Source organism: Filicampus tigris, chromosome 18 (assembly GCF_054856515.1).
Source record: "Filicampus tigris isolate MCC_2025a chromosome 18, RoL_Ftig_1.0, whole genome shotgun sequence".
In the NCBI taxonomy this organism is placed as follows: domain Eukaryota; kingdom Metazoa; phylum Chordata; class Actinopteri; order Syngnathiformes; family Syngnathidae; genus Filicampus; species Filicampus tigris.
Genome location: NC_141234.1, coordinates 11,222,367 through 11,244,023, shown reverse-complemented (window position 1 = coordinate 11,244,023; position 21,657 = coordinate 11,222,367). Strand labels below are relative to the sequence as shown.

Sequence of the window (21,657 nt, the reverse complement as noted above, 5' to 3'; positions counted from 1 at the left end):
CAAGATAGTTGACCAAATTGTTCTGGTTCTTTGGCAGGTTGTATAGCTGATTGATCAATTCTTCAAAATCACTTTCAAGTGTACTTTGATAATCAGACATAACATCATATCTAAATGAGGCGATGGCAAGAGACTCCCACACCCCTGCCAGTTTTTAAATAACTTTTAATTAAAGAAGTAGAGTAAAATAAAACCGGTCTTGTAACAGAATTGTCAGATGTTCCATTATTTTAATCGACAAAAGCGATCACATACTTAGCATGTGCATACACTAAACTAGCTTGCTTATTCATGGGCTAAAGTTAAAGATTAAAGCTGATGTTTTGTGATACTGGCGCTAACTAAACTTGTCTTTCCAGTGTGTCATTTACCACTTCCTGACACTGTGATGCAATCTGCCCCCAAAACTCTTTACATGCTATCTTAGCGCAGGCTCTCAACAAGGGCAACCAACACCAACCAACCACAAAAGACAGTAAAAGGCATAACATTTTTATTGTACTTGAGACGGGCGAAGACAATATCTCCTAATATTTGGCCAAAATCAGAATCCTTGAACATCCAATGCTGCAAATCAAGGTAGACCGTGCCACACAGGCTTGAACCGCTTTCGTCACCGGTTCCAATTTCCATACATCCGGATCATGAACCAAACTGTCTAAACTGTGTGCTCGCCTAAGCACTGCTTGTAAAAATTAAGATTTGCTTTATCAACAAATTTCAATACGATACAGGGTTATAGATTTCTGCGTAATTTGTTGTAAATGGTTGCATGAAGGTAAAAACAATCAGCAACCATTGGCCATTTTGACCAATATTTGAAAGGCCATAATCAGCCGCTTAATTGGATGGGCCCTAAACTGAAATAATTGACCCACCCTTTAGAAAGCTAAACGTTGTAGGAGTATTGTTCTTCCATTGTTGTCGTATAGTTAGGTAGAGGAAACACCATCATGATAATGGAAATAGCCACTGTGGTACAGTTAATTATTGCTCTCTGGCTTTTCTGACCACCCAGGATTACAGATACCCAATGGCAAGTCTCTTGGCGCAGTTTTTGCGGCTTTGGACCAACATTATCTTATGTGATTTAGCACATCGTCTTAATGATTTAGTTTGCAGAGAGGCTGCAAAGATGTCAGTGTCTTGACAGTGCTTGCGCTGATGTGCAGTCCATTGGGATGGAGATATATTACACACATCTCTTAAACTTTGCCGTACGTAGCAAAGCCGTTATGATCGCCGCACGAACAATAACCACTTTTTTACACATCAATTGTATGCCTGACAGCTTTTAGTGTCCACTGCTGTATTTTTCTTTATCATCCCCTTTTATAGCCAAATCATTTCTGCAATATAAAAAAAAAAATAGCCACCCACCAAAACTGTTTTGTGTCAGTAATCAAATTCTTTGGGATTTAATGCTGATGTCTTCTGCCTGCCTTATCATATTTTCGCTTAATGGTAAAATAATATAAAATTTATTTTGAGGGGATAAAAGCAACTCTTCCGAAATTCCTTTGATTCATATGCCACTTTTTGATATTTTCATTTGTTCTGTTAAGGTGTTTAATTCCCTTCTTATGATAGGGATTGGCCACACGATCATTTCAAAGGAACCCACAATTTGACTTGAAACAAACCATTTGATTTAGCCCTGTTCAGAATGGAAATTGTTACATTTTATTAACATAGTTGCCACGGTGAATTGTGTTTATTGGATTTTTAATTGACTTTAACTGAAGCAAACCTTTATGTAATTTAAATTCTCTATGGGAAACAATTAGCATGCACCTGAACAGAATGAAGACAAAAACGGCTATGGGCTGCATTAGTGCCCAGTGTGCCCCCATTGGGCTTAACTCAGTAACAAGCTGTTGTCAATATTAGCCGCAGTTGGTTCGCACTCATTCCCTCGTGGGGCACATTAACACTTTTTAAAAATGTTAACCTTGATCTGCTCATGCATTCATTTGGTGTTGGCTTTTGTGGCAAAACGTTAATTGAAGTGTATTAATACAGAAATCCTTTTTAATCAACCTTAAAACAGAATGAAGTGTTTAGTCATATTTGCGTTTCTCTAGATGAAAAATGTCAAATTTAGGGCCCACATCAGGTGGAAAATATGCCCTTAATCATTCAGTACCAGACATTTTTAGACCCTCTTTTACCCTAACGTTTGAAAAAATTTGGGAAAAATATAAATAAATTCCCTTTTCACACTCATGGAAGTATTAGTATTGCAATACGTGAGACTGAGATCTTTGTATTTTGTCGAAGCAAAGTTTAACCTGGGTTTTTACAGGAAGTTCATTACATGCACATGCATACCTCAAGTGCATTTTTCTTATCAAATATTTCCACATTAATTTTTAGGGCAATGTTGTAAAATGAATTTGAAATGAGATAAGTGTTTTGGGATCGTAGTTTGTGGGATATTTATGGGTTGAATTAGTAATATAGGCAGTTATACATTTTAAAGGGGGTGTAAATGACTTGCCACCAAATCTCTGCCCTTATCTCCTACGAATAGTGTGGTTTACTGTAGACCCAAGTTGTAGTTTTGTGCCACCAGCAGTTACTGACACTATTTATTCAATCTTAATCCATCTGGTGTTTGTCTAGTTTAGTGGCTGTCACTTGAACATCTGTTGCAAATGAATTCCGTCAATCAGGCATACTGAGAAGGAGAATTTTAGCTGACGTCCTCTTTGGAGTAGTTCTATGTGATTATGGATGTCTATGTGTCTTGTAATAGGATTAAGGATGTGCCCCCTCAAAGAGTCGACAGTATGTATACGGAATTTTAATAGGGTTCACCTTACATTCACATTGCTCCAAATGACACCTGTTTTTGTATGGTTTATCAAATTCTTTTCATTTTTCCTTATCAGATAATGTCTTGAAACATTTTCAAAAAGTATTTTATTCATTAGGGATGAGATTTTTGATTTTTTTTTTTTCCCCCACTGATACTGATAACCAGCATCAGTCCAAATGTACGTCACATTACTTGTACTTGATACTATATTTGTGTAAGATTCCCCCGCAAAGCTCATCTTCCGTAACCTTGACAACAATATCTTAGGTAATGGTCATTATAAACTGTAGAAAAATCTTATTTGCATTTGGAACCCGAAGTCTACTGAAAAGGAAATGATCATGTATCTGATCACAGTGAACAATCGAGATGGCTTGGTTGTGCTCTGTCTCAAAAGAAAAAAAATAATCAATGAAATGGAGGTTGATATGTTTCCATGGAGTCCCTAGTTTTTAATTGATGGCTACTCTTCTCTTTTGAAAGAGGATTATTGCTAAATCGTATCTTTAACAGAGAAAATATCTAGGAATGATGAAGCATACTTATGTCTACTTATCTATACGGAGCTGTTACTGTTCCATTTGGCAGGATATTTGTTGCTTTGTGACATCTAATTTGTCAGAAAATTAAGGAAAAATGATCATTTCTTTGTATTTGAATCACACAGTAGCTTGCATGTAGACATTAAGGAATCTGCTGTTAAATTTGGATTGCAAATCTGTTTTATACCCTCTCCTGCTTGGTATACATTTGGAACAATGGTAATCACCTTCACTTTATTGCATCTACTGTGCTTGCTTTGCGTGTATTAGGTTATCTAATCTGTGGCCCTTTTATTTAAGCTTAATTAAGCCACTTTAACACGCTGTGCTTTGGAAAGGCAGACTATCTGCAGTACTGTATACATTTTGCTCTTAGTGTAGTGTCTGCAGTATTTCTTTCTGATGCTTGACTGTACTCCAACTCCTTCATCTTAAGTACTTGGAGAATAAACGCCTCAGAATACGCAGTGTTTGTTGTTCGGCAGGTTTTGAAAACTACTTTATTTGGGTTGCTTCATTTTGTTTTCACCTTGGCGCATGTGGTTGATTGCAGTTAGAATTATATGGACAAAATGTAAGCTGTATTGTGCATAATTCGTCAGGGTTCATTTGCCTGCATTTTTTTTTTTTTTAACTTAAGGCTGACCTTAGCAGTTGGCATCACCGCAAAGGCTCAGAGTGAATTGAAGCCTTATCTTCCCCCTTTTCACAAGATGAAGCCACTGCAGCTTGTCCATTGTTTCTGCTCCCAGAAAACCCATTCTTTGTCAAAAAAGTGTGTTTGGTCTGTCACCTGACATAGCAATTTGGTAAGCTGTGACAAAGATGAAAATGTGACGCGGTATTATAGCCTCACACTGAACCTTATTTTTTTGTGTGTCTTTTTAGGTTCAACTACAGATCAACACATCATCTCACAACCAATGGTTTCTACGAGTTTCTTAACTGGTTTGATGAGAGGGCATGGTACCCGTTGGGAAGGATTGTTGGTGGCACAGTAAGTTCCTCCACGGCAAAATGAGGCTGTGCTCTTAATCACACATTTCTGCTTTCTCCAGTTAGCCTAGGCTCTGTGGGTATTGATTAACTCATTAACTGCCAGACATTTTCAGACCCTCTTTTACCCTAACAGTTGAAAAAATATATAAATTCCTGGGATTGAAACGCTGGACTGTGAAAAGACTAGAAAAAACGTTTTTTGGCAGTGAATGAGTTAAGAATACATTTTAACAATAATAATGAAACATGTATTGCAATCTTTTTTTATCTCAATACCATGAGCTCCTACAGGTGCCCACAAAACGTCACAGTATTCTCCTTAACTCATTCACCGCCATTGACAAATTTACTTGTCTTTTCACAGTCCAGCCATTCAGTCCCAGGAACTTGTTTATATTTTTTTCATTGTTTTTTCAAACGTTAAGGTAAATGAAAATGTCTGGTGGTGAATGAGTTAACAATTAGCTCAATTGACTGACTCAACTCAGCTGGGGGTCAGTAAACTGCGCCTGATTTCATTGTGCCTCTTTAAATCATGCCCATTATATTTAAATAACTGTAAGTGGTCTTCAGCCAATCAGACCTAAGGTATCTGAAGGAGCTGCTTTAGGAATCAGATCTTGAAGCTGTCTATTTGGCTGCATAGAAAAGTGGAGCATTTACAGCTCTTCAGAAGAATCAAATTCAATTAATGAAAAAAAAAATACATGGACGGCTTAGGATGCTGCAATAAAAAGCAGATAATCCACAAATAACAAAAGATGTATTTCAGTCAAAAATGTCTTGAGTAGCAAGGTCCGCAAAGTGTGAACCACTACATTGCGGGGCATTACTGTTGTTTACAGATGTAGGTAAAGAAACTGCACAAGCAAGCTCTATCTGTAATCCAAGCTCCAAGTATATTTGAATCTTGTTTTATTTTACCTGTCATTTGGGCTGTTTTGTAGATACCAGTGTTGCATTTCAGAAATAGGCGACAACAACATAACCTAAAAACATTTTCATGTGGTATTGAGAAGGACAAATATTGAGGGAGTCATGTTTTTTGGCTGGGCAATACAGCCTCGCAAATCTGATATATAAATTTTTTTTTGTACACCATCCAATGATATTGACATGGAAAAAAATATAACCCGTAACCTGAAAACGCTCTCTGATATGACACTTGTAGCAGGAATAGCGAGGTAGTTTTCAGCTATATTATTTCATGCACGCTGAAGTGGATCAACAATTTTCTAAATCACTTTTTTTTAAATGTACAATGTGTTTGACTCCTATTGCCTTCCATCAGGCTCCTTTCTTGTCTGATGCTAAACATTGTGAAAATAATTGAGCTCATAATTTGTTTCATAATGGAAGTTTTAGGACTCCTGTATTCTTCCAAGTCACGCACCATGGCAACATTTCTCTTCTGATCTATCTGATGCGTGTCTTTGTTTTCAATGTTGGTAAATTGGTGGTGTTTTGGTGGATGCAGCAGCCTTTGAACATACGTTGCAGGGACAGTTTTATTTTTTTTATTTTAGCTCATTAATTGCCTAGCCTTGTCTGTCAGTCATAGTCCTGTATGGTGTCAAATGTATTTGCTGATCGTTTACAATATTTAAAGGGGAAGTCACCCCCAAAAATTCTTTACAATATGTCCTATGCAGCACGGCTAGTCTAAACTTGATATTCTGATTAATATTGTGTTTGTTAATATTGTTAATTAAGCAGCAAAATCCACCAGTTTTTGTCCATCTCAGGGGCAGCCATTTTTTCCACTTGTTGTCGACTGAAAATGACATCACAGTTGCTCAGCTCACGTAACGACCAATCACAGCTCAGCTTCAGCAAACAGGTGAGCCGTGATTGGCCATTAGCTGAGCCCTGAGCAACTGTGAGGTCATTTTCAGTCAACAGCAAGTGACAAAATGGCCGCCCCGAGAGATTGTTAAAACGAGTGGATTTGCTTCTTAACTCATATTCAACAAAGGCAATTCTAATCAGAATGACGTGTTTAGACTAGTGGGAGCGCATACAACATATTTTTCTAAAGAACATTTTTAGGTTGACTTTCCCACACTAAATCTTATTAGTGGGTGATCTGTTCAAGGAGTAACTTGCCTTGTCCTGTCTGCCGATATAGGCTTCGACCTCCCCATTATTCTGCATTAAACAAGTCTGCAAAACACGAGCAATGCTTTGGCTTTCAACTTGGCCCAGACTCCCTTTTTTTATATATGTAAAATGTACCTCTCTGGTTTTCATTTTGCTTATCTTCTTTCTGTGTCATGTGAACATTGAATTCTGAGCTCATTACAAAATACCCCTGCACAGTTGCGACAGAAAAGTGTTTTGATGTGCTTCAAATGGCTTGCATTTACCATTATCATCGCAACGCCTGCTGCAGCTGATGGTAAAGGGCAGATGCTTTAAAAGTGACAGATAATGTTTGAATATTGTATTCCGTAATACACAAAAGCAGCAAGGAATACCAAAAGCCTTATTCAGCCTTCATCTGTCACATGTAATTATCATCAAAGGCTGTTAAGTGATAGATGACAAGCCAAGCTTGTGATACTGGATGTGCGGTTACAATACCATTTCAATTCAGTCATCTGTGCGTCAGTGGTAGGATGAGCATGAATCTTATGATGACACAGGTTTTAGAAATTACTGGTACAGTTGTGCGACGTGAGCTTACCGTACTTTGAATATTTTGTTGTGTTTTCTCTATGCCCCCCCCATAACAATTACATAGAAATGGATGTCCTAATGTCTCTTTCAGAGTCCCCCCCCCCCCACTATTGTTTTATCGACACAACATTTTTGCTTAATCAAATAGTGCTGTTTTTCTAAATGTAAACGTCATTCCAACAATGGCCCAAACTGAAAGAAGATATTTCCAAAACATGACGTGCTAGAAAAAAGTGAAGACATTGTTTAAATCAATGTCCAAAATACATGTAGGGACACACAAAACCGTCTCTGATTAAAAATTTGCTGTTGACCAGTGTAATCATTTTGATAAGGCAAATATACGGGTATGCAGCAAAAAATGAACGCTTTTGCGGCAACGGCACGCATTTTAATTTGGTGCCTTTTGTTTTTCCTGGCCATGGTCATACATGAACAAAATAAGCTCCGTAAATTAGCTCACTGGTACCATGACAACAACCTCAAAAGAAAAAAAAAAATACAATAATTAAATGCACGCTGATGACCTAGCCATTGGTGCTTAATTGGTACTGTCACGACCAAGATTCCTTGGTAGCTCGACTGCGCTTTGCGAACATGTCGAGAATCAATGACCCACCGATTTCAGGTCGCTCACTGTGCCATGCTTTCATCGAACTAGCCCACAACAATCTTTAAGTGTGACGCAGGCTTTAGGCAAGGTTGTGTTATGAGCTTTAAGGTAGAGTATGTATCTGTCCTTGTTTGACATAATTTCCAGTTACGACCACATAGCCCCACATTGTCGAGCCGCAAAGTGCATGCCGGCTCCATTCAGATCTTATACTTTTACCTTCAACCATTTGCTCTCTCATACAATCATTCCTTTTGTCTATCTTTTTCTAACAGTGGGAGCATTTTAATCTTTTATTGGCATTCCCACAGTGCTGCCACTGCATTTTCCCCACTCTTTTCACATCCCGACAATGCTGCCATCCCTGCTCTAGTCCCAGCCTTATATCAAGATACTGCCTGCCTTTTATTTTTTTATTTTTTACTTTTTATTTAGAGTCGGGCTGTTCTCATGAATTGTGTATGATAACATTAAGCCTCCAAGCACTCAGGTGGTTACGCCATTTAGCAAATAGATGGGCCTTTATCAGTTAACGTGACAGTCGACTTTCTTTCGAGACCAGTCCAGCTTATTTCCATTTCACTACCACCCATCATGCATTCCACAGAGGGGACCTGCCAGATAGGCTTTCTCCTTAAACTACAGATAAGAAAGAAGTGTTTCTTTAATGTGGTGGTCCAAAAAGAGCACAATAGAAGCTATAAACAAAAGTGTTACCCTCAGGACAATGACACAAGAGCATTTTTGGTGAAAGCTTTTGTTTAGTACATTTTGTTTTTGAAATGAGAACCCTGCTTAATGCGTCGCTAAATAAATGCTTACTTAGACATGTTGATAAATAATGGATAAACATTCTTTGCAAGGTTTGTGCTTCTCTGATAGGATGAGAATATCTCTGTAAAACAGAACCACTTAAATTGTGATTAAAACATTGTAAAATAACTATTAATTATCCTGAAGCCAGTATCTCATTGAGCGTCAAAGGCTTGCTTGCTAGCTAGTGTTAGCTAACGTAGCAAATGTTATTTGGTTTTAATGGTCGCAAACCATTTTCTTGTTACCATCAAATATCGAACAATTTCTTTTTAGGTTTATGGGGAAAAAATTGTCACATCGTATAAACATTTATCGATACCTAGAGGTGTCTGACAAACATTCCCACCTGGGTGAGAATGTATATTTTGGCCATATATGCTCAACACACAAAAAAATATTTGAATATATCTGTGTGGCCCGGTACCAAATGGAGGTTGGGGTTCAGTTTTAGATGATGCCCTTGGTTCCTTTGTGACTTCCTGTGAGTCGTCACTCTCGTGATAAATTCACTCCTGGGAAGGTTCACCACTGTTCCTTTTTTTTTTTTTTTTTTTTTTTCTCCATTTGTGGGTAAAGGCTTTTTGGGAGCGTGGCATTTTGTTGTAGCTTTTACAGATCTTTCGGCCAACTTCGGCTACATTTAAGTAAATTAGTTATTGATTGAACAGGTCTGGAGGTATTCAGGCTTGGACGTAGTCAGTCAAAATGAACTCAGCTTTCCCCACATTAGTATTTTTTTCCACTCAGGGCAAAGTATCTGGATATTTTTTTCCCCTGAATAAAATCACAATTTAAAAATATTTTGTTTACGTGGGTTATCTTTGTGCAATATTTGTTTGTAAACAAAGTGAGGAAAGTATGCTAAGGAGGTATCTTATTAACGCTTAGACCAAGGGCATCAAGATTGCTGCAGCAAAGTGGACTGTGTAACTGTAACAGTCATTCAAATGTTTATTTTACCATCTCTTTCTCTCTCTGCCCACCTGCACAGGTATATCCAGGATTAATGGTGACTGCAGGACTCATCCATTATGTACTCAACCTGCTCCACATTACGGTCCACATTCGCGATGTGTGCGTCTTTCTGGCGCCGGTGTTCAGCGGGCTCACGGCTATCTCCACGTTCTTGCTGACGCGGGAGCTGTGGAACCAGGGTGCGGGGCTGCTGGCGGCCTGCTTCATTGCCATCGTCCCAGGCTACATCTCCCGCTCGGTCGCTGGCTCATTTGACAATGAGGGCATTGCCATCTTTGCCCTTCAGTTCACCTACTATCTCTGGGTATGTATCCTTGATTTGATTCTTGCTAATTGGTTGATCGAAATGTGAGGAGGAAGAGTGTTGTCTGCGTGGTGGTGTGCTTCTAGAGCCATTATATTACAATGTAATGAAAATAAAACTAGATTAATAAAAATGAGCATTGGATCCAGCTGTTCATTTTACTCAGTTGGCTAGTAGACGCACATGCATATTGTCTTGCCTTCATTTAATGATGTGCCCTTACATTAACATCCAGAATTATCCCTGAAGTGGATTTTCAGTCCTTTCTTCAGTTTCAGCAACCATAGCAAGAAAAATGACCCCATTTTATGTTGTATGGCCTCAGATGATGAATTATAGATCATAAGTCTTAAAAGGCATGGAGGGGTTTCTATGCTGACAATGTGGCGGCCAGGTAATGGAGACCCTCACAATAACATGACCTTTGGGAGAAGCATAGAATAAGAGGAAAGGGAAATGAGCATATGGGCGAATATGCAATTGCTGAACAGCGAATGTGCGTTGGGTCGACTGCATTGCTTTGCTCTCTGTCTGATACTCCCCCGCCCCCGCTTAGCTTTTCTGTTTATTTCATTATTGCGCTTTTGTCTCCCATTTTCTTTCTCACACAGCCTTAAATGCTCATTTATTGAAGTCACGGCCCAACCTTTGATTCATTATCTGACTCCTACATTTTGTCCACTAATGATATATTCAAATTGATTTACTTAATCTGTTTAACCACAAAACACAGATGCACACACTCTTCCATAATCTATATAATTGAATCCTCTCATTCAAGAATGAGCACCTTCTAGTATATGCACGCTCAATATTCCCTTGAACATATATAAAATGTTGGACCAACACTAGCATGAGTTTGTTTTGATTTTATGCTCAGCATTTAGGAAAAATATGACAGTAAAGATTACTAGGCTTTTTTACTTGTAAGTCAACGTGGCCGCAGTGGCTGTCTTCTGGCAAATTCTGCTGTTCGTAGTCAGTCATTAAAATCAACTTGTTTGCATGTGTACTATTTCCTGTGAGAGTAAACCCCATAGCACTCCTTGTTAAAAGCCACCACACAGCAGTAGAACCACCAGATCTGCCAACCCGAATCACCACCGGTGGATTTTTACCTTAAAGTAGCCGCTTATATTTTCATACTTGAAATCCATTCAGTGCTTCATTTCAGCCTATCGTATGTGGCAAATCCTTTTCTAATCTATTCGTCTTCACCAGGTGAAATCTGTGAAGACAGGCTCTGTGTTTTGGACTATTGGCTGTTGTCTCTGCTATTTTTATATGGTAAGTATCGTTCCACCCAAATATTACACTGCTGACATTTTGATACGTTTCACCCCATGGCCACAGCTGGTATTTGTTTTGTCCCATGACTCTGCTGCTGTTTGTACAACCGAACACGGTCTCTAACTGTGCCTTTGCAGAGAGTCTATTGAACTGTTGAATAAAAGTTGTTTTTAAGATCAATGAATTCGAGGAAGATCAGAATGACAATTGCAGGTAAAATCAAGTGTATTAGATAACTGTGCCTGGGAGGTCTGTCTCTTCATGCTAACACTAAAAAGAGATGACTTTGAGGTATAACCTCCATAATTATTTTTGCTTGTGCCAGATTTTACTGACAGAGGCATGTAGAACACTTTACATTTTGCTGGTCAACTTCTGATTCCGTGACCATCAATGATACACTTCTGTGGTACCATCCATAAAATAAGAAATTAAAAGGCAAAGCTAAAGAAAAATATACCGGCGATTCTGTCTTATTTAATTGAACTCCATTTTGTACGACTGCAGAGATTCCACTTCATGTTTTTTTTGTTTTTTTTAATTAAATAAAGCATTGAGACGATGCAACAAATTAGTAGCACGGAATTAACCCAAATGAAAATCAGGGTTGAAGATAAACTCAGTATGGCGAACTGGGAAGGACAGTGAAGCCTTAATTTCCTCCATTCATTTGAAAATGCTACTTAACTCACCAAAGGTCTGGCAAGAGAAGCGATAAAGGGATTATCCCATGCCCTTTTCCCTTCGTAATAAATTGCATGCCTATTTCTGAAATAGGGCTCGTACGCTTTTCTGCCACTTTCAGGAAAATCACTGGCTGAATTTTTCTGGCTCGCAGTAAGAACGAAGCAACGAAACAAATTACAACTTTCAAGCTTTATTGATCACAGTAGATCGCAACATCCCAAGAGGGTCCATTTTGATAGATGGACTGAAAGATGCATAGTAGAAAGACAGGTTGTAGAAAAAAAATTCTCTTTGGACATAGCTGACTTGTGGGACAATATACTCTAAATTCAACCCTCCTGCGTTTCTCATTTTATTATTTGTGTGCCTCCATCATGCTCTCTCTGAATTGTTAATGAGTCTATATGTACTTGATCCGCAGCCCTCCTACTGTTGTTGATACAGTCACCCTGGCAACAAGATTTTTTGGTCATGAAGCAAAAGCACGGCATCCACTCATTGAGATGCCTTTTTTTTGTGTGTGTGTGTGTTCCCGCCAACCTATGATGACACGTGGCCTTGGTTTGCGTTTTATCGTGTGGCGTAGCTCAATGTGATAAGTGAGAGGGAGAGAGATGCAAAAAGATGGGAAGTCTTTATCAGCCTCATCGGAGAAAAGGCGATGAAAAGGGCAAGATAAGGAAAAGGATCAAAGCAGCCTGATGGATGGGAGCGACAGGAACCATCCTAGTTGCTGTGCAACATCCTGCTTTTTCCAGTTGGTGGTGTGCGAGGGTGGAGGCGGAGCATTATGCATGAATCGCTATCGCTGGCGTCCTCATTCTTCAAGTAATGTATTTTCATTATCCCTCTGTCTAAACAGTCACTACCCACTATCATCTGGGAGCAACACAGCATTTTGCCCAATTGAGTATTTAAACTGTTCGCACCAGCCGCAGAATTATTCTCATTCATTTATCCAGCTCTGGTAACAATTATGAGTCCGCTGCAAAAATCAGTTTCCCTGATTTTGCTCGTCGCCATTTGTTCGATTTAAATGAACATAATTGTTTTATTCTATAAACTGCTGACAACATAACTCCCAAATGCGAATTTGGACTGTCATTGTGTGCATTCATTTGCGGAAAATGAACAAAGGTTAAATTACCATGAAATGTCCTCCAGTCAGGATATCAGATGGTCTTTCATTCTTTCGCAATAGTGTGGGCATAGACAATTTCACACTGTGCAGATGTGCAGAACAAGGTTATTTTAGTTAATAAAAACTAAGGAAATAACTAAAATTGAAAACATATTTTTCAAAATATTAAAAAGTATTTAAAATGACCATTTATTCTGCCTAAAAAAAAAAAAAGAAACTAAATATAGCGAAAATGTCCTTTGTTTTTGACTTTGGCAATTAATTTAAAACATGAGCCTTTGGCGTTGACTTTAAATGTGATTTATTTAAAAGTATTCATTTCGGTATAAGAGCATGGCCTTTAGCGGGGAGAAGGAAGGTCGTGGTCCTTTTACTGTGCCACGTAGAAGTAACGTCATCTAGCGGCAGCCGTCACCAGGTGATGTCGCTCCTAGGCAACAGCCATGCTTGTGGCTGAATGGCTTCCCTGCTTTTGTCACTTAAATCAGCTCAAAACGCCACACTAGGTAGCAACTTTTCGTTTTCGGTTCATAGATGAAATAAAAAGAAAATACATGTGTATAAAGAAACAACAGGAACACGAATCCACTTGTAGAAGTTTTCACCTTGGCAACAAGGGATGGAAAGCGAGAGCACCCTTGCTTTATTTAAAACGTTAGTGTTGTAATGCAGCGAACTTTACAAAGCATTATTATGCACTAAATGTTATTGTAAAAGTCTGTGGACGGTTGTACAGTACCTGTATTTAATTTGTAGATGGATGTTTTTAAAATGTTTTTGTTGAATTTTTACTAGAGAGAGACTGATGTGCTTTTTTCAGGGCCGGTACCAATTATTAGTAGTCAAGGAGGCCAGGCCGATAACTGATATTTGGAACCGATATTCATTTTCAGTGAAAAGGAAAATATTGGCATCAAAATCTAAAGAAAAATTTACTCTTAAATTTGTTGTAATGTATTTAAGCATGTTTATTGAACAATGTTTCAGGTTTGCCAATGGTGATAATTTTTTTTTTTTTTTAATCATTATTACAATAAATTTTTGACAGTATACATCTGTTATAAAATTCTAACAAAAAGTTCAGGGAGCATCCAAGACTGTCACCATGTCTTAAAAAGGATAAAGGAAAAACCTAATGGCTCCATGTAGTTTTCTACAGTAAATGAAAATTTCAAAATGACAAATGTTAAACTTTCACATACCTTTGCTTTGATTTTCACAGTTTTAAATTGATTTATTATCGGCCAGCAGAGTTTTAACAAAGGCCGATGTCGATATTCGTCAAAAAGCCAAATATCGGTGCCGATAGTCGGCCCCTAAATAAAACTCATAACTTGAAATGAAATTAAAAAAAAAAAAAAACCTATAGTGAAAATTACCAAGCTATTAAAACCCCGGTGCAGACTTGTCTCCATCGCTCATAAATATTTTGGGGGTGGAGATGCTTTTATAAAAGAATGAATTTGCACACATTGAAAACCTCTCTATGCACTGCATGCCGTGTTCGCTGTGCCCTCTTCAGACTGGCCCTGCGGTCAGCAGATGAGCAGAGTGTGAAATTCAAAGCGCGATTTGAGCGAAAAGACTTTGCCCCCAACCACTTTCCGATTCTTCCCCTGAGCTGTTGCCCTTTGGCAAATGGCTATATGCCACACCGTTGGCTTTTAGAACCATGTTTTTAGAGCGAACAGTGTTTTGAGTGGACACTCGGGTGGGAATCTCTAGATACCTCATGATTTGGTTTTAATAACGATATAAAGGGCTGTTGCATTAAGCTGAGATTCTGCCCCATGATGTGAGCTTTTCACCTTCCTAAGATTCACAGGCAAACTAAACTAATTAGTGCAATTTTATAGTTTAGCTGATTTGAGTTTTGCATGAAATTATGCGTTTGCCTCGAATATGTATTCATTGTGCTAGCGTGAGGAGTTGCATGCAACATAATGAGTTGTTAATTTCCCCAAATGAATGAGTGAAAATTATTTACTTAGTTACTTATACTTATGCGATATTATAGTATTGTCGCTGTCAGGAACCTACTTTCGAAGGAAATCATAAATGGCATTTTGCTAAGGTTACCAAACAATACATCATTAAACTATCGGCCTATAACGTTTTTAACGCCTGAACATTCTAAGCATTTATACTTATTCATACTGTTGAATACCTAGGAAGGGAACTATTGTTTTTTCAAGGTAAACTCTTCTCACTACACAAGCCTTTGCCGAACCATCCATGATGCAAAGTCAAAGTGATTCAAGTGCTCGTCGACTGAGAGCAACGGCTTGAATTCTTGCGCTGTACGCTTTTGTCAGTTTTGTGCTATGCAAATCTTGTAGATGGAATATGGAGTACCAGTAATATGAATTCCAGGCTGTTGACAACTGTCAAAAAAGCAACAAGTGGTTTTAGCTTTCTGGAATGCTAATGCCAAAAACAAGTCGTTTGCTGGTCTGTATAAACATGCAAAAACATGCCCTGATTTATGCATCTTTGTGCAGTCATAGGGAATTGTGGATGAGGTGGGGTGTGGGGGGCTCAGGGGAGATGGCAAATGTTTCTCGTTCCCCACTGTATAACAAACAAAGCCTGGCAAGTTTTGTGCCGTCTCGAAATTAGGCCAAAAATCAGTCTTAATTATCGCATTGTGTACCCAAATGTATGCCAGACATTGCTGATGCTACCTTTTTTCTTCCAAATGTTTCACTGGTCGTCACTTCTTACCTTTTTGAGAGGTGAATGAGAGTTTCTCTCACATTATTAACCTGACATTATTTCTTCCAAGGCTCAACCCCAAAAAATGTCTTTAAAATATGTTCTTTGGTCTAAACATGACGTTTCTGATTGATATTGTTTTTGTGGAATATGCGTTAAGTAGTAAAATCCACCCGTTTTTGTCCATATCAGGGGGCGGCCATTTTGTCACTTGCTGTCAACCTTCCCAACTGAGATGTCATTTTGTCGACAGTTGACAAGTGACAAAATGGCCGCCCCGTGAGATGGCTAGAAACGGGTGAATTGTAAAGAAATGTTGGGGTTGACTTCACTTTTAAGTTTGATTACTGCATATGGTAACTTAAATTTTAAGAAAAGAAAATGGTCCACTTAAAGCTTACATATACATACTTGCTCTCTTCCAGGTATCCGCATGGGGAGGTTACGTGTTTATAATCAACCTGATTCCCCTCCATGTGTTCGTGTTGCTGCTGATGCAACGTTACAGCCGAAGAGTCTACATCGGTATGGTGCACACGTTTACCGTAATAAGAAGTTGTCGGGAATGACTTGATGTTTACAATTAGATTGAAATCTGCATGTAAATGTATGCAAAAAAATCTCTTCTCGAAAACTTTGAACAGATGGTCAAAATTGCAATTGAATTCAAATAAATGCTACCACTTGCTCCAATGTTGTTTCTTTAGTTTAGCGTTTTATTGTTGAGTATATCTTGTGATTATGAAACCTTCAAGTTTCTCGTGAGAAGTGTATAACTTCCATGTAGTTAAACCATTGCTGGGAAATAAAAGCAAATAATTTTGTAATGTTGAGACATTTTCACATCCTTCCATTTGCTGCATTTATTCTCTGCAATTTCCAAAGCAAACACTGGCTTTTGCGATTACATTGCAGCCATTTCACAGTGAGATTGTATTGCTAAAGTTATAAATGGTTCATGAACAAAATGATAGTAGAAATGAGTCTACATTTGTTGAAATATCCGACATTGGTCCCTTTGTGAGTTTGAGCTTATGGTTTGATAGCTTTTCATTTTTTTTTCCCCCTGTCCTTATCTTTCTACAGCTTACAGCACATTCTACATTGTTGGTCTTGTACTATCAATGCAGATTCCGTTTGTCGGTTTCCAGCCAATCAGGACCAGTGAGCATATGGCCGCTGCCGGTAAGTCAGATATGACTGATTTGACATTTTCATGTTCGGACATAAATGCATTGCATTCAAGTGTTTTACTTTGTACATGCATTTAAAAGACCAATTTGAGCCCATGTTTAACAGGTGGAAAATCATCCTTGGGCCCTGTGGATTTATCATGTCTTTTGATGACTCAATAAAGGGCAGGTGTCAAAAAATCCAACTTTATTACTGTGGCTTTTCACATGTTGGAAATGTATTATTTTACAATATCGTATTTTGTTTTATAATAACTACCCGACCTCGCCAATCAGAGATGGCGAAAGACTGCGATATCTGTCTTGACTAGGGGTGGGAATGATAATCGATTTTTCGATGCATCGTTCGGCATACTCAAAAGATTCTTGATTGTTTCATAGGTATTAATAATCGATTTTTAAAGTTTAAATAAAAACACCTAAAAGCAAGTACATTTGTACGTCAGATGTCTAAGCAAGTTGGCAGAATAAGCAAAACCTAATACGAACGCAGCGAAGTCAAAGTTTGAAACATTAAATCTCTTCCTTGAGTTTTTGGTTTTTAAACAGGTACCAGTGTTTTGCATTTGACTATAAAGTGTAAGCCAATGTATCAAAGTAATCGTGAGGTACTCATACAGGTAGATTCCCACCCCTAGTCTTGACCAATGAGAGGCATTGTAATATTGACGGTCGACACTGTTAACAAGACATGCGGACTCGTTTTATGGAATTTCTGCTTCGCTGGCAACGTTTGGATGGAAGTCAGGTGGAAATTGCACAACGTATTGTACAAGCACACGCTGCAGACAGAGAAATACGGTTACAACGTGGCATCTTCGATTGCCATTCCAAGCGATCCGGTTTCCATCGTTCTTGCTTTTCAAGATTCTCTAACAAGCAGCACGTTTTGCAGGTGCACAAACGTATTGCCGATAGCAAAGAAGTAGTGTCGCCAGTACAGGTATGTTTAGGGTTTTTTTTTTTTTCTTTTTTTTACTTAAGCAATTTTAATTACGGGTGGATTGTTCAGACATGGACTGTGAGAAAGTTCCACCGAGGTAGGGACCTATACAGTGTTATGTAAATATTTAACAAAATCTTTCTTTTTATAATACCGTATTTGTCCCTTATTCCATTATGTTTTTAAAATGTAGGGGCGTACATCAATTGATCTCAAATTGACTTGCAAAGTGATTGTTCACATATCCACTCATGTTCACTATATTACTGATAAATGGACAGAAGGGTGGAGCAGAAGATTGTCAGGAGCAAAAGATATTCAAGAATTAAAAAAAAAACAACAACAACTGGAAATTTACTGATCACACATGTGCAATGGCAACCATTTAGGGGTAATATGGAGCCTTACAACTGATACTTAAGTCGGATGATAATCGCTAATGTGCAACATTTGCATGTGTGGGGGGGAAAGTATGTTCTTGTTCACAATTTTATCACATTTTCATCACCACCCCAGATGGCGGTCATGGAACTAAAAACCCAAATTTACCCAACGACCAACGGTCTAATTTGTATCCATGGCAGTAAAAACACTGACCCAAATAGATGACTATTTTTTTTTTAATCAACTTTCTACTTCAAGTTTTCAAACAATTACAGACCTTGAAATGCTTGTTTGTGCATCTTCAACTATGTTCTAAGTAAAATTTTCCCCAAATTTTGGACTCGTGACAAGCTCACCACATCCTAATGTACCGGTAGTTGGCATTCTACGTTCAAACTAAAATAAATGTTGGCTCAGTTGTTCATCATTGAGCGATTAATTGCTTTATTTCAACAAATTAACTCATGGACAAAATCATCGGTACCCCTCTGTTAATGAAGAAAAATCCCTGAAAATAATTTCAAACTGTCAAAACACTATTAACCCAACAAAATCAAGCATGACTTTTTTTTCTTTTCTTTAAGGTAACACTTAATACACAAAACCCATGCAGGGATGCTGATATATTTCTTGAATTCAAAATTAGAATAAAACTGTATATTATATTGTATGTAATATTGCCTCAAATTATCTAGCATCTCATGTTAAAGGTATACAACCAAAGAAATTATAGTCTTCTCGAATTTTAGTGCTATCAGTGACTTTTACACTGCGAGCATATTTGTGTGCACCATAGCATTATAAATATCAGTTTAATGGTCCTTATCTAATGTACTACCTGCTCTCCTTTAATGGCCTTACACAGTTGATTTAATGGATACTGTTGATTTGAAAGAGGCGTTATGCTACTGAATCAGTCCTTTATTACTTTTTTTTTTTTTTTGCGCATTCAAAAGCTTAAGATGAGGATCATGTTTGTATATAGTTTTTGACAAATGGGTCCTTTGTTTGTTGTTCTGTAAGTTAATGCATGTTAAGGCTGGGGGGGGGAATGCTGGGGGGGGGGAAAGTGTGACAGGGAACGTGAAATAAAATAAAACTTGAGTAATTCCATTGTCATGTGCTTTTTCATTTAAAAATAAAATCAAAGAATTTGATTTTAAGTCCATATCACCCTGCCCTACATAACATGTAACGTTGATGTCCTGTCGCGATCATAAACCTTGGTTATGGAAGGTGGTTTTCTTTCTTACATTGCACATAAATGGCATCCGAAAAGGCGTGAAACAATTCAACACCAGAAATATCTGCCACTCTGTTTTTGGCTTCCCCTTCCTGCTTGCTTTCAGAGACCAAGTATATTTTATGGTGCCTGGGTAGCAGCTGCTCAAAACATCTGGTGGTAGCATTTAGGAAGCACCATGGGAGCTGATAGGAGAGTGACAGAGCCAGGGATTTGTTAGGATGGTGCCCCCCGAGGCTTGTGGGAAGGTGGGATAGAATTTTAGCACCATGGCTGCTCTCCAAGAAACATTCAGGGGCTTCACTGTGGATAGGGAGGATATACACTGCGTGGTGGATGACACACTGAAGACAAGGGGGGGGGTTGCGTGTTCTCAAAGAAGATGCTGAAAGTGCTGGAAAGAGGGGCTTAATTTCTTTCACATAAAAAATTCACTAGATGTCAAAAAGGGCCTGATTGAAGAGCTGCACAGCAAATAAGTAAAGGAAGATGTAGTCAATGCAAACGAAAGGATCATAAATGGCAAAATACAAAGCAACCAGATTCGCTATTTCGTCTAACACGTTTGAAAGCTGTCCGATTTTGTCTTTTTTTTTTATTTTTTTTTTTTTTTTTGCTTTCAGGTGTGTTTGCACTACTCCAAGCGTATGCCTTCCTGCAGTACTTGAGAGACAGACTGACTAGACAAGAATTCCAGACTCTCTTCTTCCTCGGTGTTTCGCTCGCTGCTGGCGTGGTCTTCCTCACCGTGATCTATCTCACATACACAGGTATGTATGTATTAGCTGTCATAGTATGGACATGTATCACATGATCTGTATCGGGATACAGATGTGCTCATGCGTTTATTTGGAAGGCTATTATTCACATTTTGAGGTGTTTGCATTTGTCAGCAATTTTATCTTCCGTGCTCACCTAACACTCAGTAATTATCTCTCGGTATTCAATTGTATTATGAATATTAAAGCGGAAGTTTTTTTCAATAATATGTTCCCAGCAGGCCCGCTAGTTGAAACACGGCATTATGATTAATTTTGTGTTTGTGGAATATAAATTAAGCAGCAAAATGCACCTGTTTTTAGCCGTCAATGGGGGCAGCCATTTTGTCTTCCGTCTACTGAAAATGACATCACAACTGCTCATAGGGACCAATCACGGCTCACCTGTTTTCTGAATCTGAGCCGTGATTGGCCGTTGAGCAGTTGTGATGTCATTTTCAGTCTCGAACGGAAGGCAAAATGGCCGCCCCAGAGATGGACAAAAACGAGTGGATTAACATTTATCCCACAAACGCAATATTTATCAGAATGCCGTTTCAACAAGTGGGCTTGTATAGAACATATATTCTTGAAAAAAATGTTTGCGTTGACTTCAGTCTTTAATAATTGAGTGGACAATCTCATATAAATCGTAATGAATGTGGTTGATTTCTAATCATATTAATCCATTGATCTTTACAGTCCTTCCTTTATGTCCTCTTATTACATGCAAAGGCTGTTATTTGTGCATTAGCATCATGTCAGATTAGATTATTAAGCGTCTTCCCAAATAGGTCAATAAACTGGTCCGGGATACTCGCATCAGATAGATTTTTTGGCCAGAGGATTCTTGTGCTGTAAGCCACACTTAAGCTCTTTATGACGGCAAATGTGTGTGATTGTGAAATGCACCGAGCAGGCAATTTTTCAACTAACTTGAACATTCTTAGGTGTCAAATGTGTAAGACCAAAGTGAAATGCTAATTTTCATTCATGGCGCTTCATGTCAAAAGTATTCAGCACATTTTCTAGGGTATGTTGTCCTGGTTTTATTATTGTTGACATATTTTACTATGCAGTCAGGGCAGATACTTTTAGCTTCCTGTATATCACAATAAATTCCTTTCCTGCTTTAATGCTTGTCATCACTTTTTTCCATTTTGCATCAGCGGCTTTTGTGGTTGCATGACAAAAGGTTGGAGGGAAAAACACTCAAATTCACAAAGCACATGCTGTCTTGACGGAAATGCGTAGTGACGTTCAACCGGAGCTAGTGTGCAACAGGAGAACTTGTTTTAAAGGAGGAGGCAACTCAAAAATGTTCTTTTACAATATGTTCTATGTGTCACACAGTTGCTCAGTGCTCAGGTAACAGCCAATCACGGCTCAGTTTCAGAAAACAGGTGAGCCGATATTAGTTGTTACCCGAGCCATGAGCGTCTGTGATGTCATTTTCAGTCGACAGCAAGTGACAAAATGGCCGCACTCTGAGATTGAGAAAAACGGGTGGATTTTGATGGTTAACTCATATTCCACAAATGCAATATTAATCAG

General features: G+C 38.4%; 1 protein-coding gene across 1 annotated transcript in view; it reads left to right on the top strand.

The window, feature by feature from the left end:
• stt3b (STT3 oligosaccharyltransferase complex catalytic subunit B) overlaps positions 1-21,657 on the top strand; it is a 48,906-nt gene that overhangs the window by 11,491 nt on the left and 15,758 nt on the right. Inside the window, exons 2-7 of the mRNA XM_086014109.1 lie at positions 4,252-4,360; positions 9,462-9,749; positions 10,971-11,036; positions 16,008-16,107; positions 16,669-16,767; positions 19,969-20,115. Of these exons, the coding sequence (XP_085870235.1) occupies positions 4,252-4,360; positions 9,462-9,749; positions 10,971-11,036; positions 16,008-16,107; positions 16,669-16,767; positions 19,969-20,115 (809 nt within the window). The remainder of the gene's footprint in view (positions 1-4,251; positions 4,361-9,461; positions 9,750-10,970; positions 11,037-16,007; positions 16,108-16,668; positions 16,768-19,968; positions 20,116-21,657) is intronic.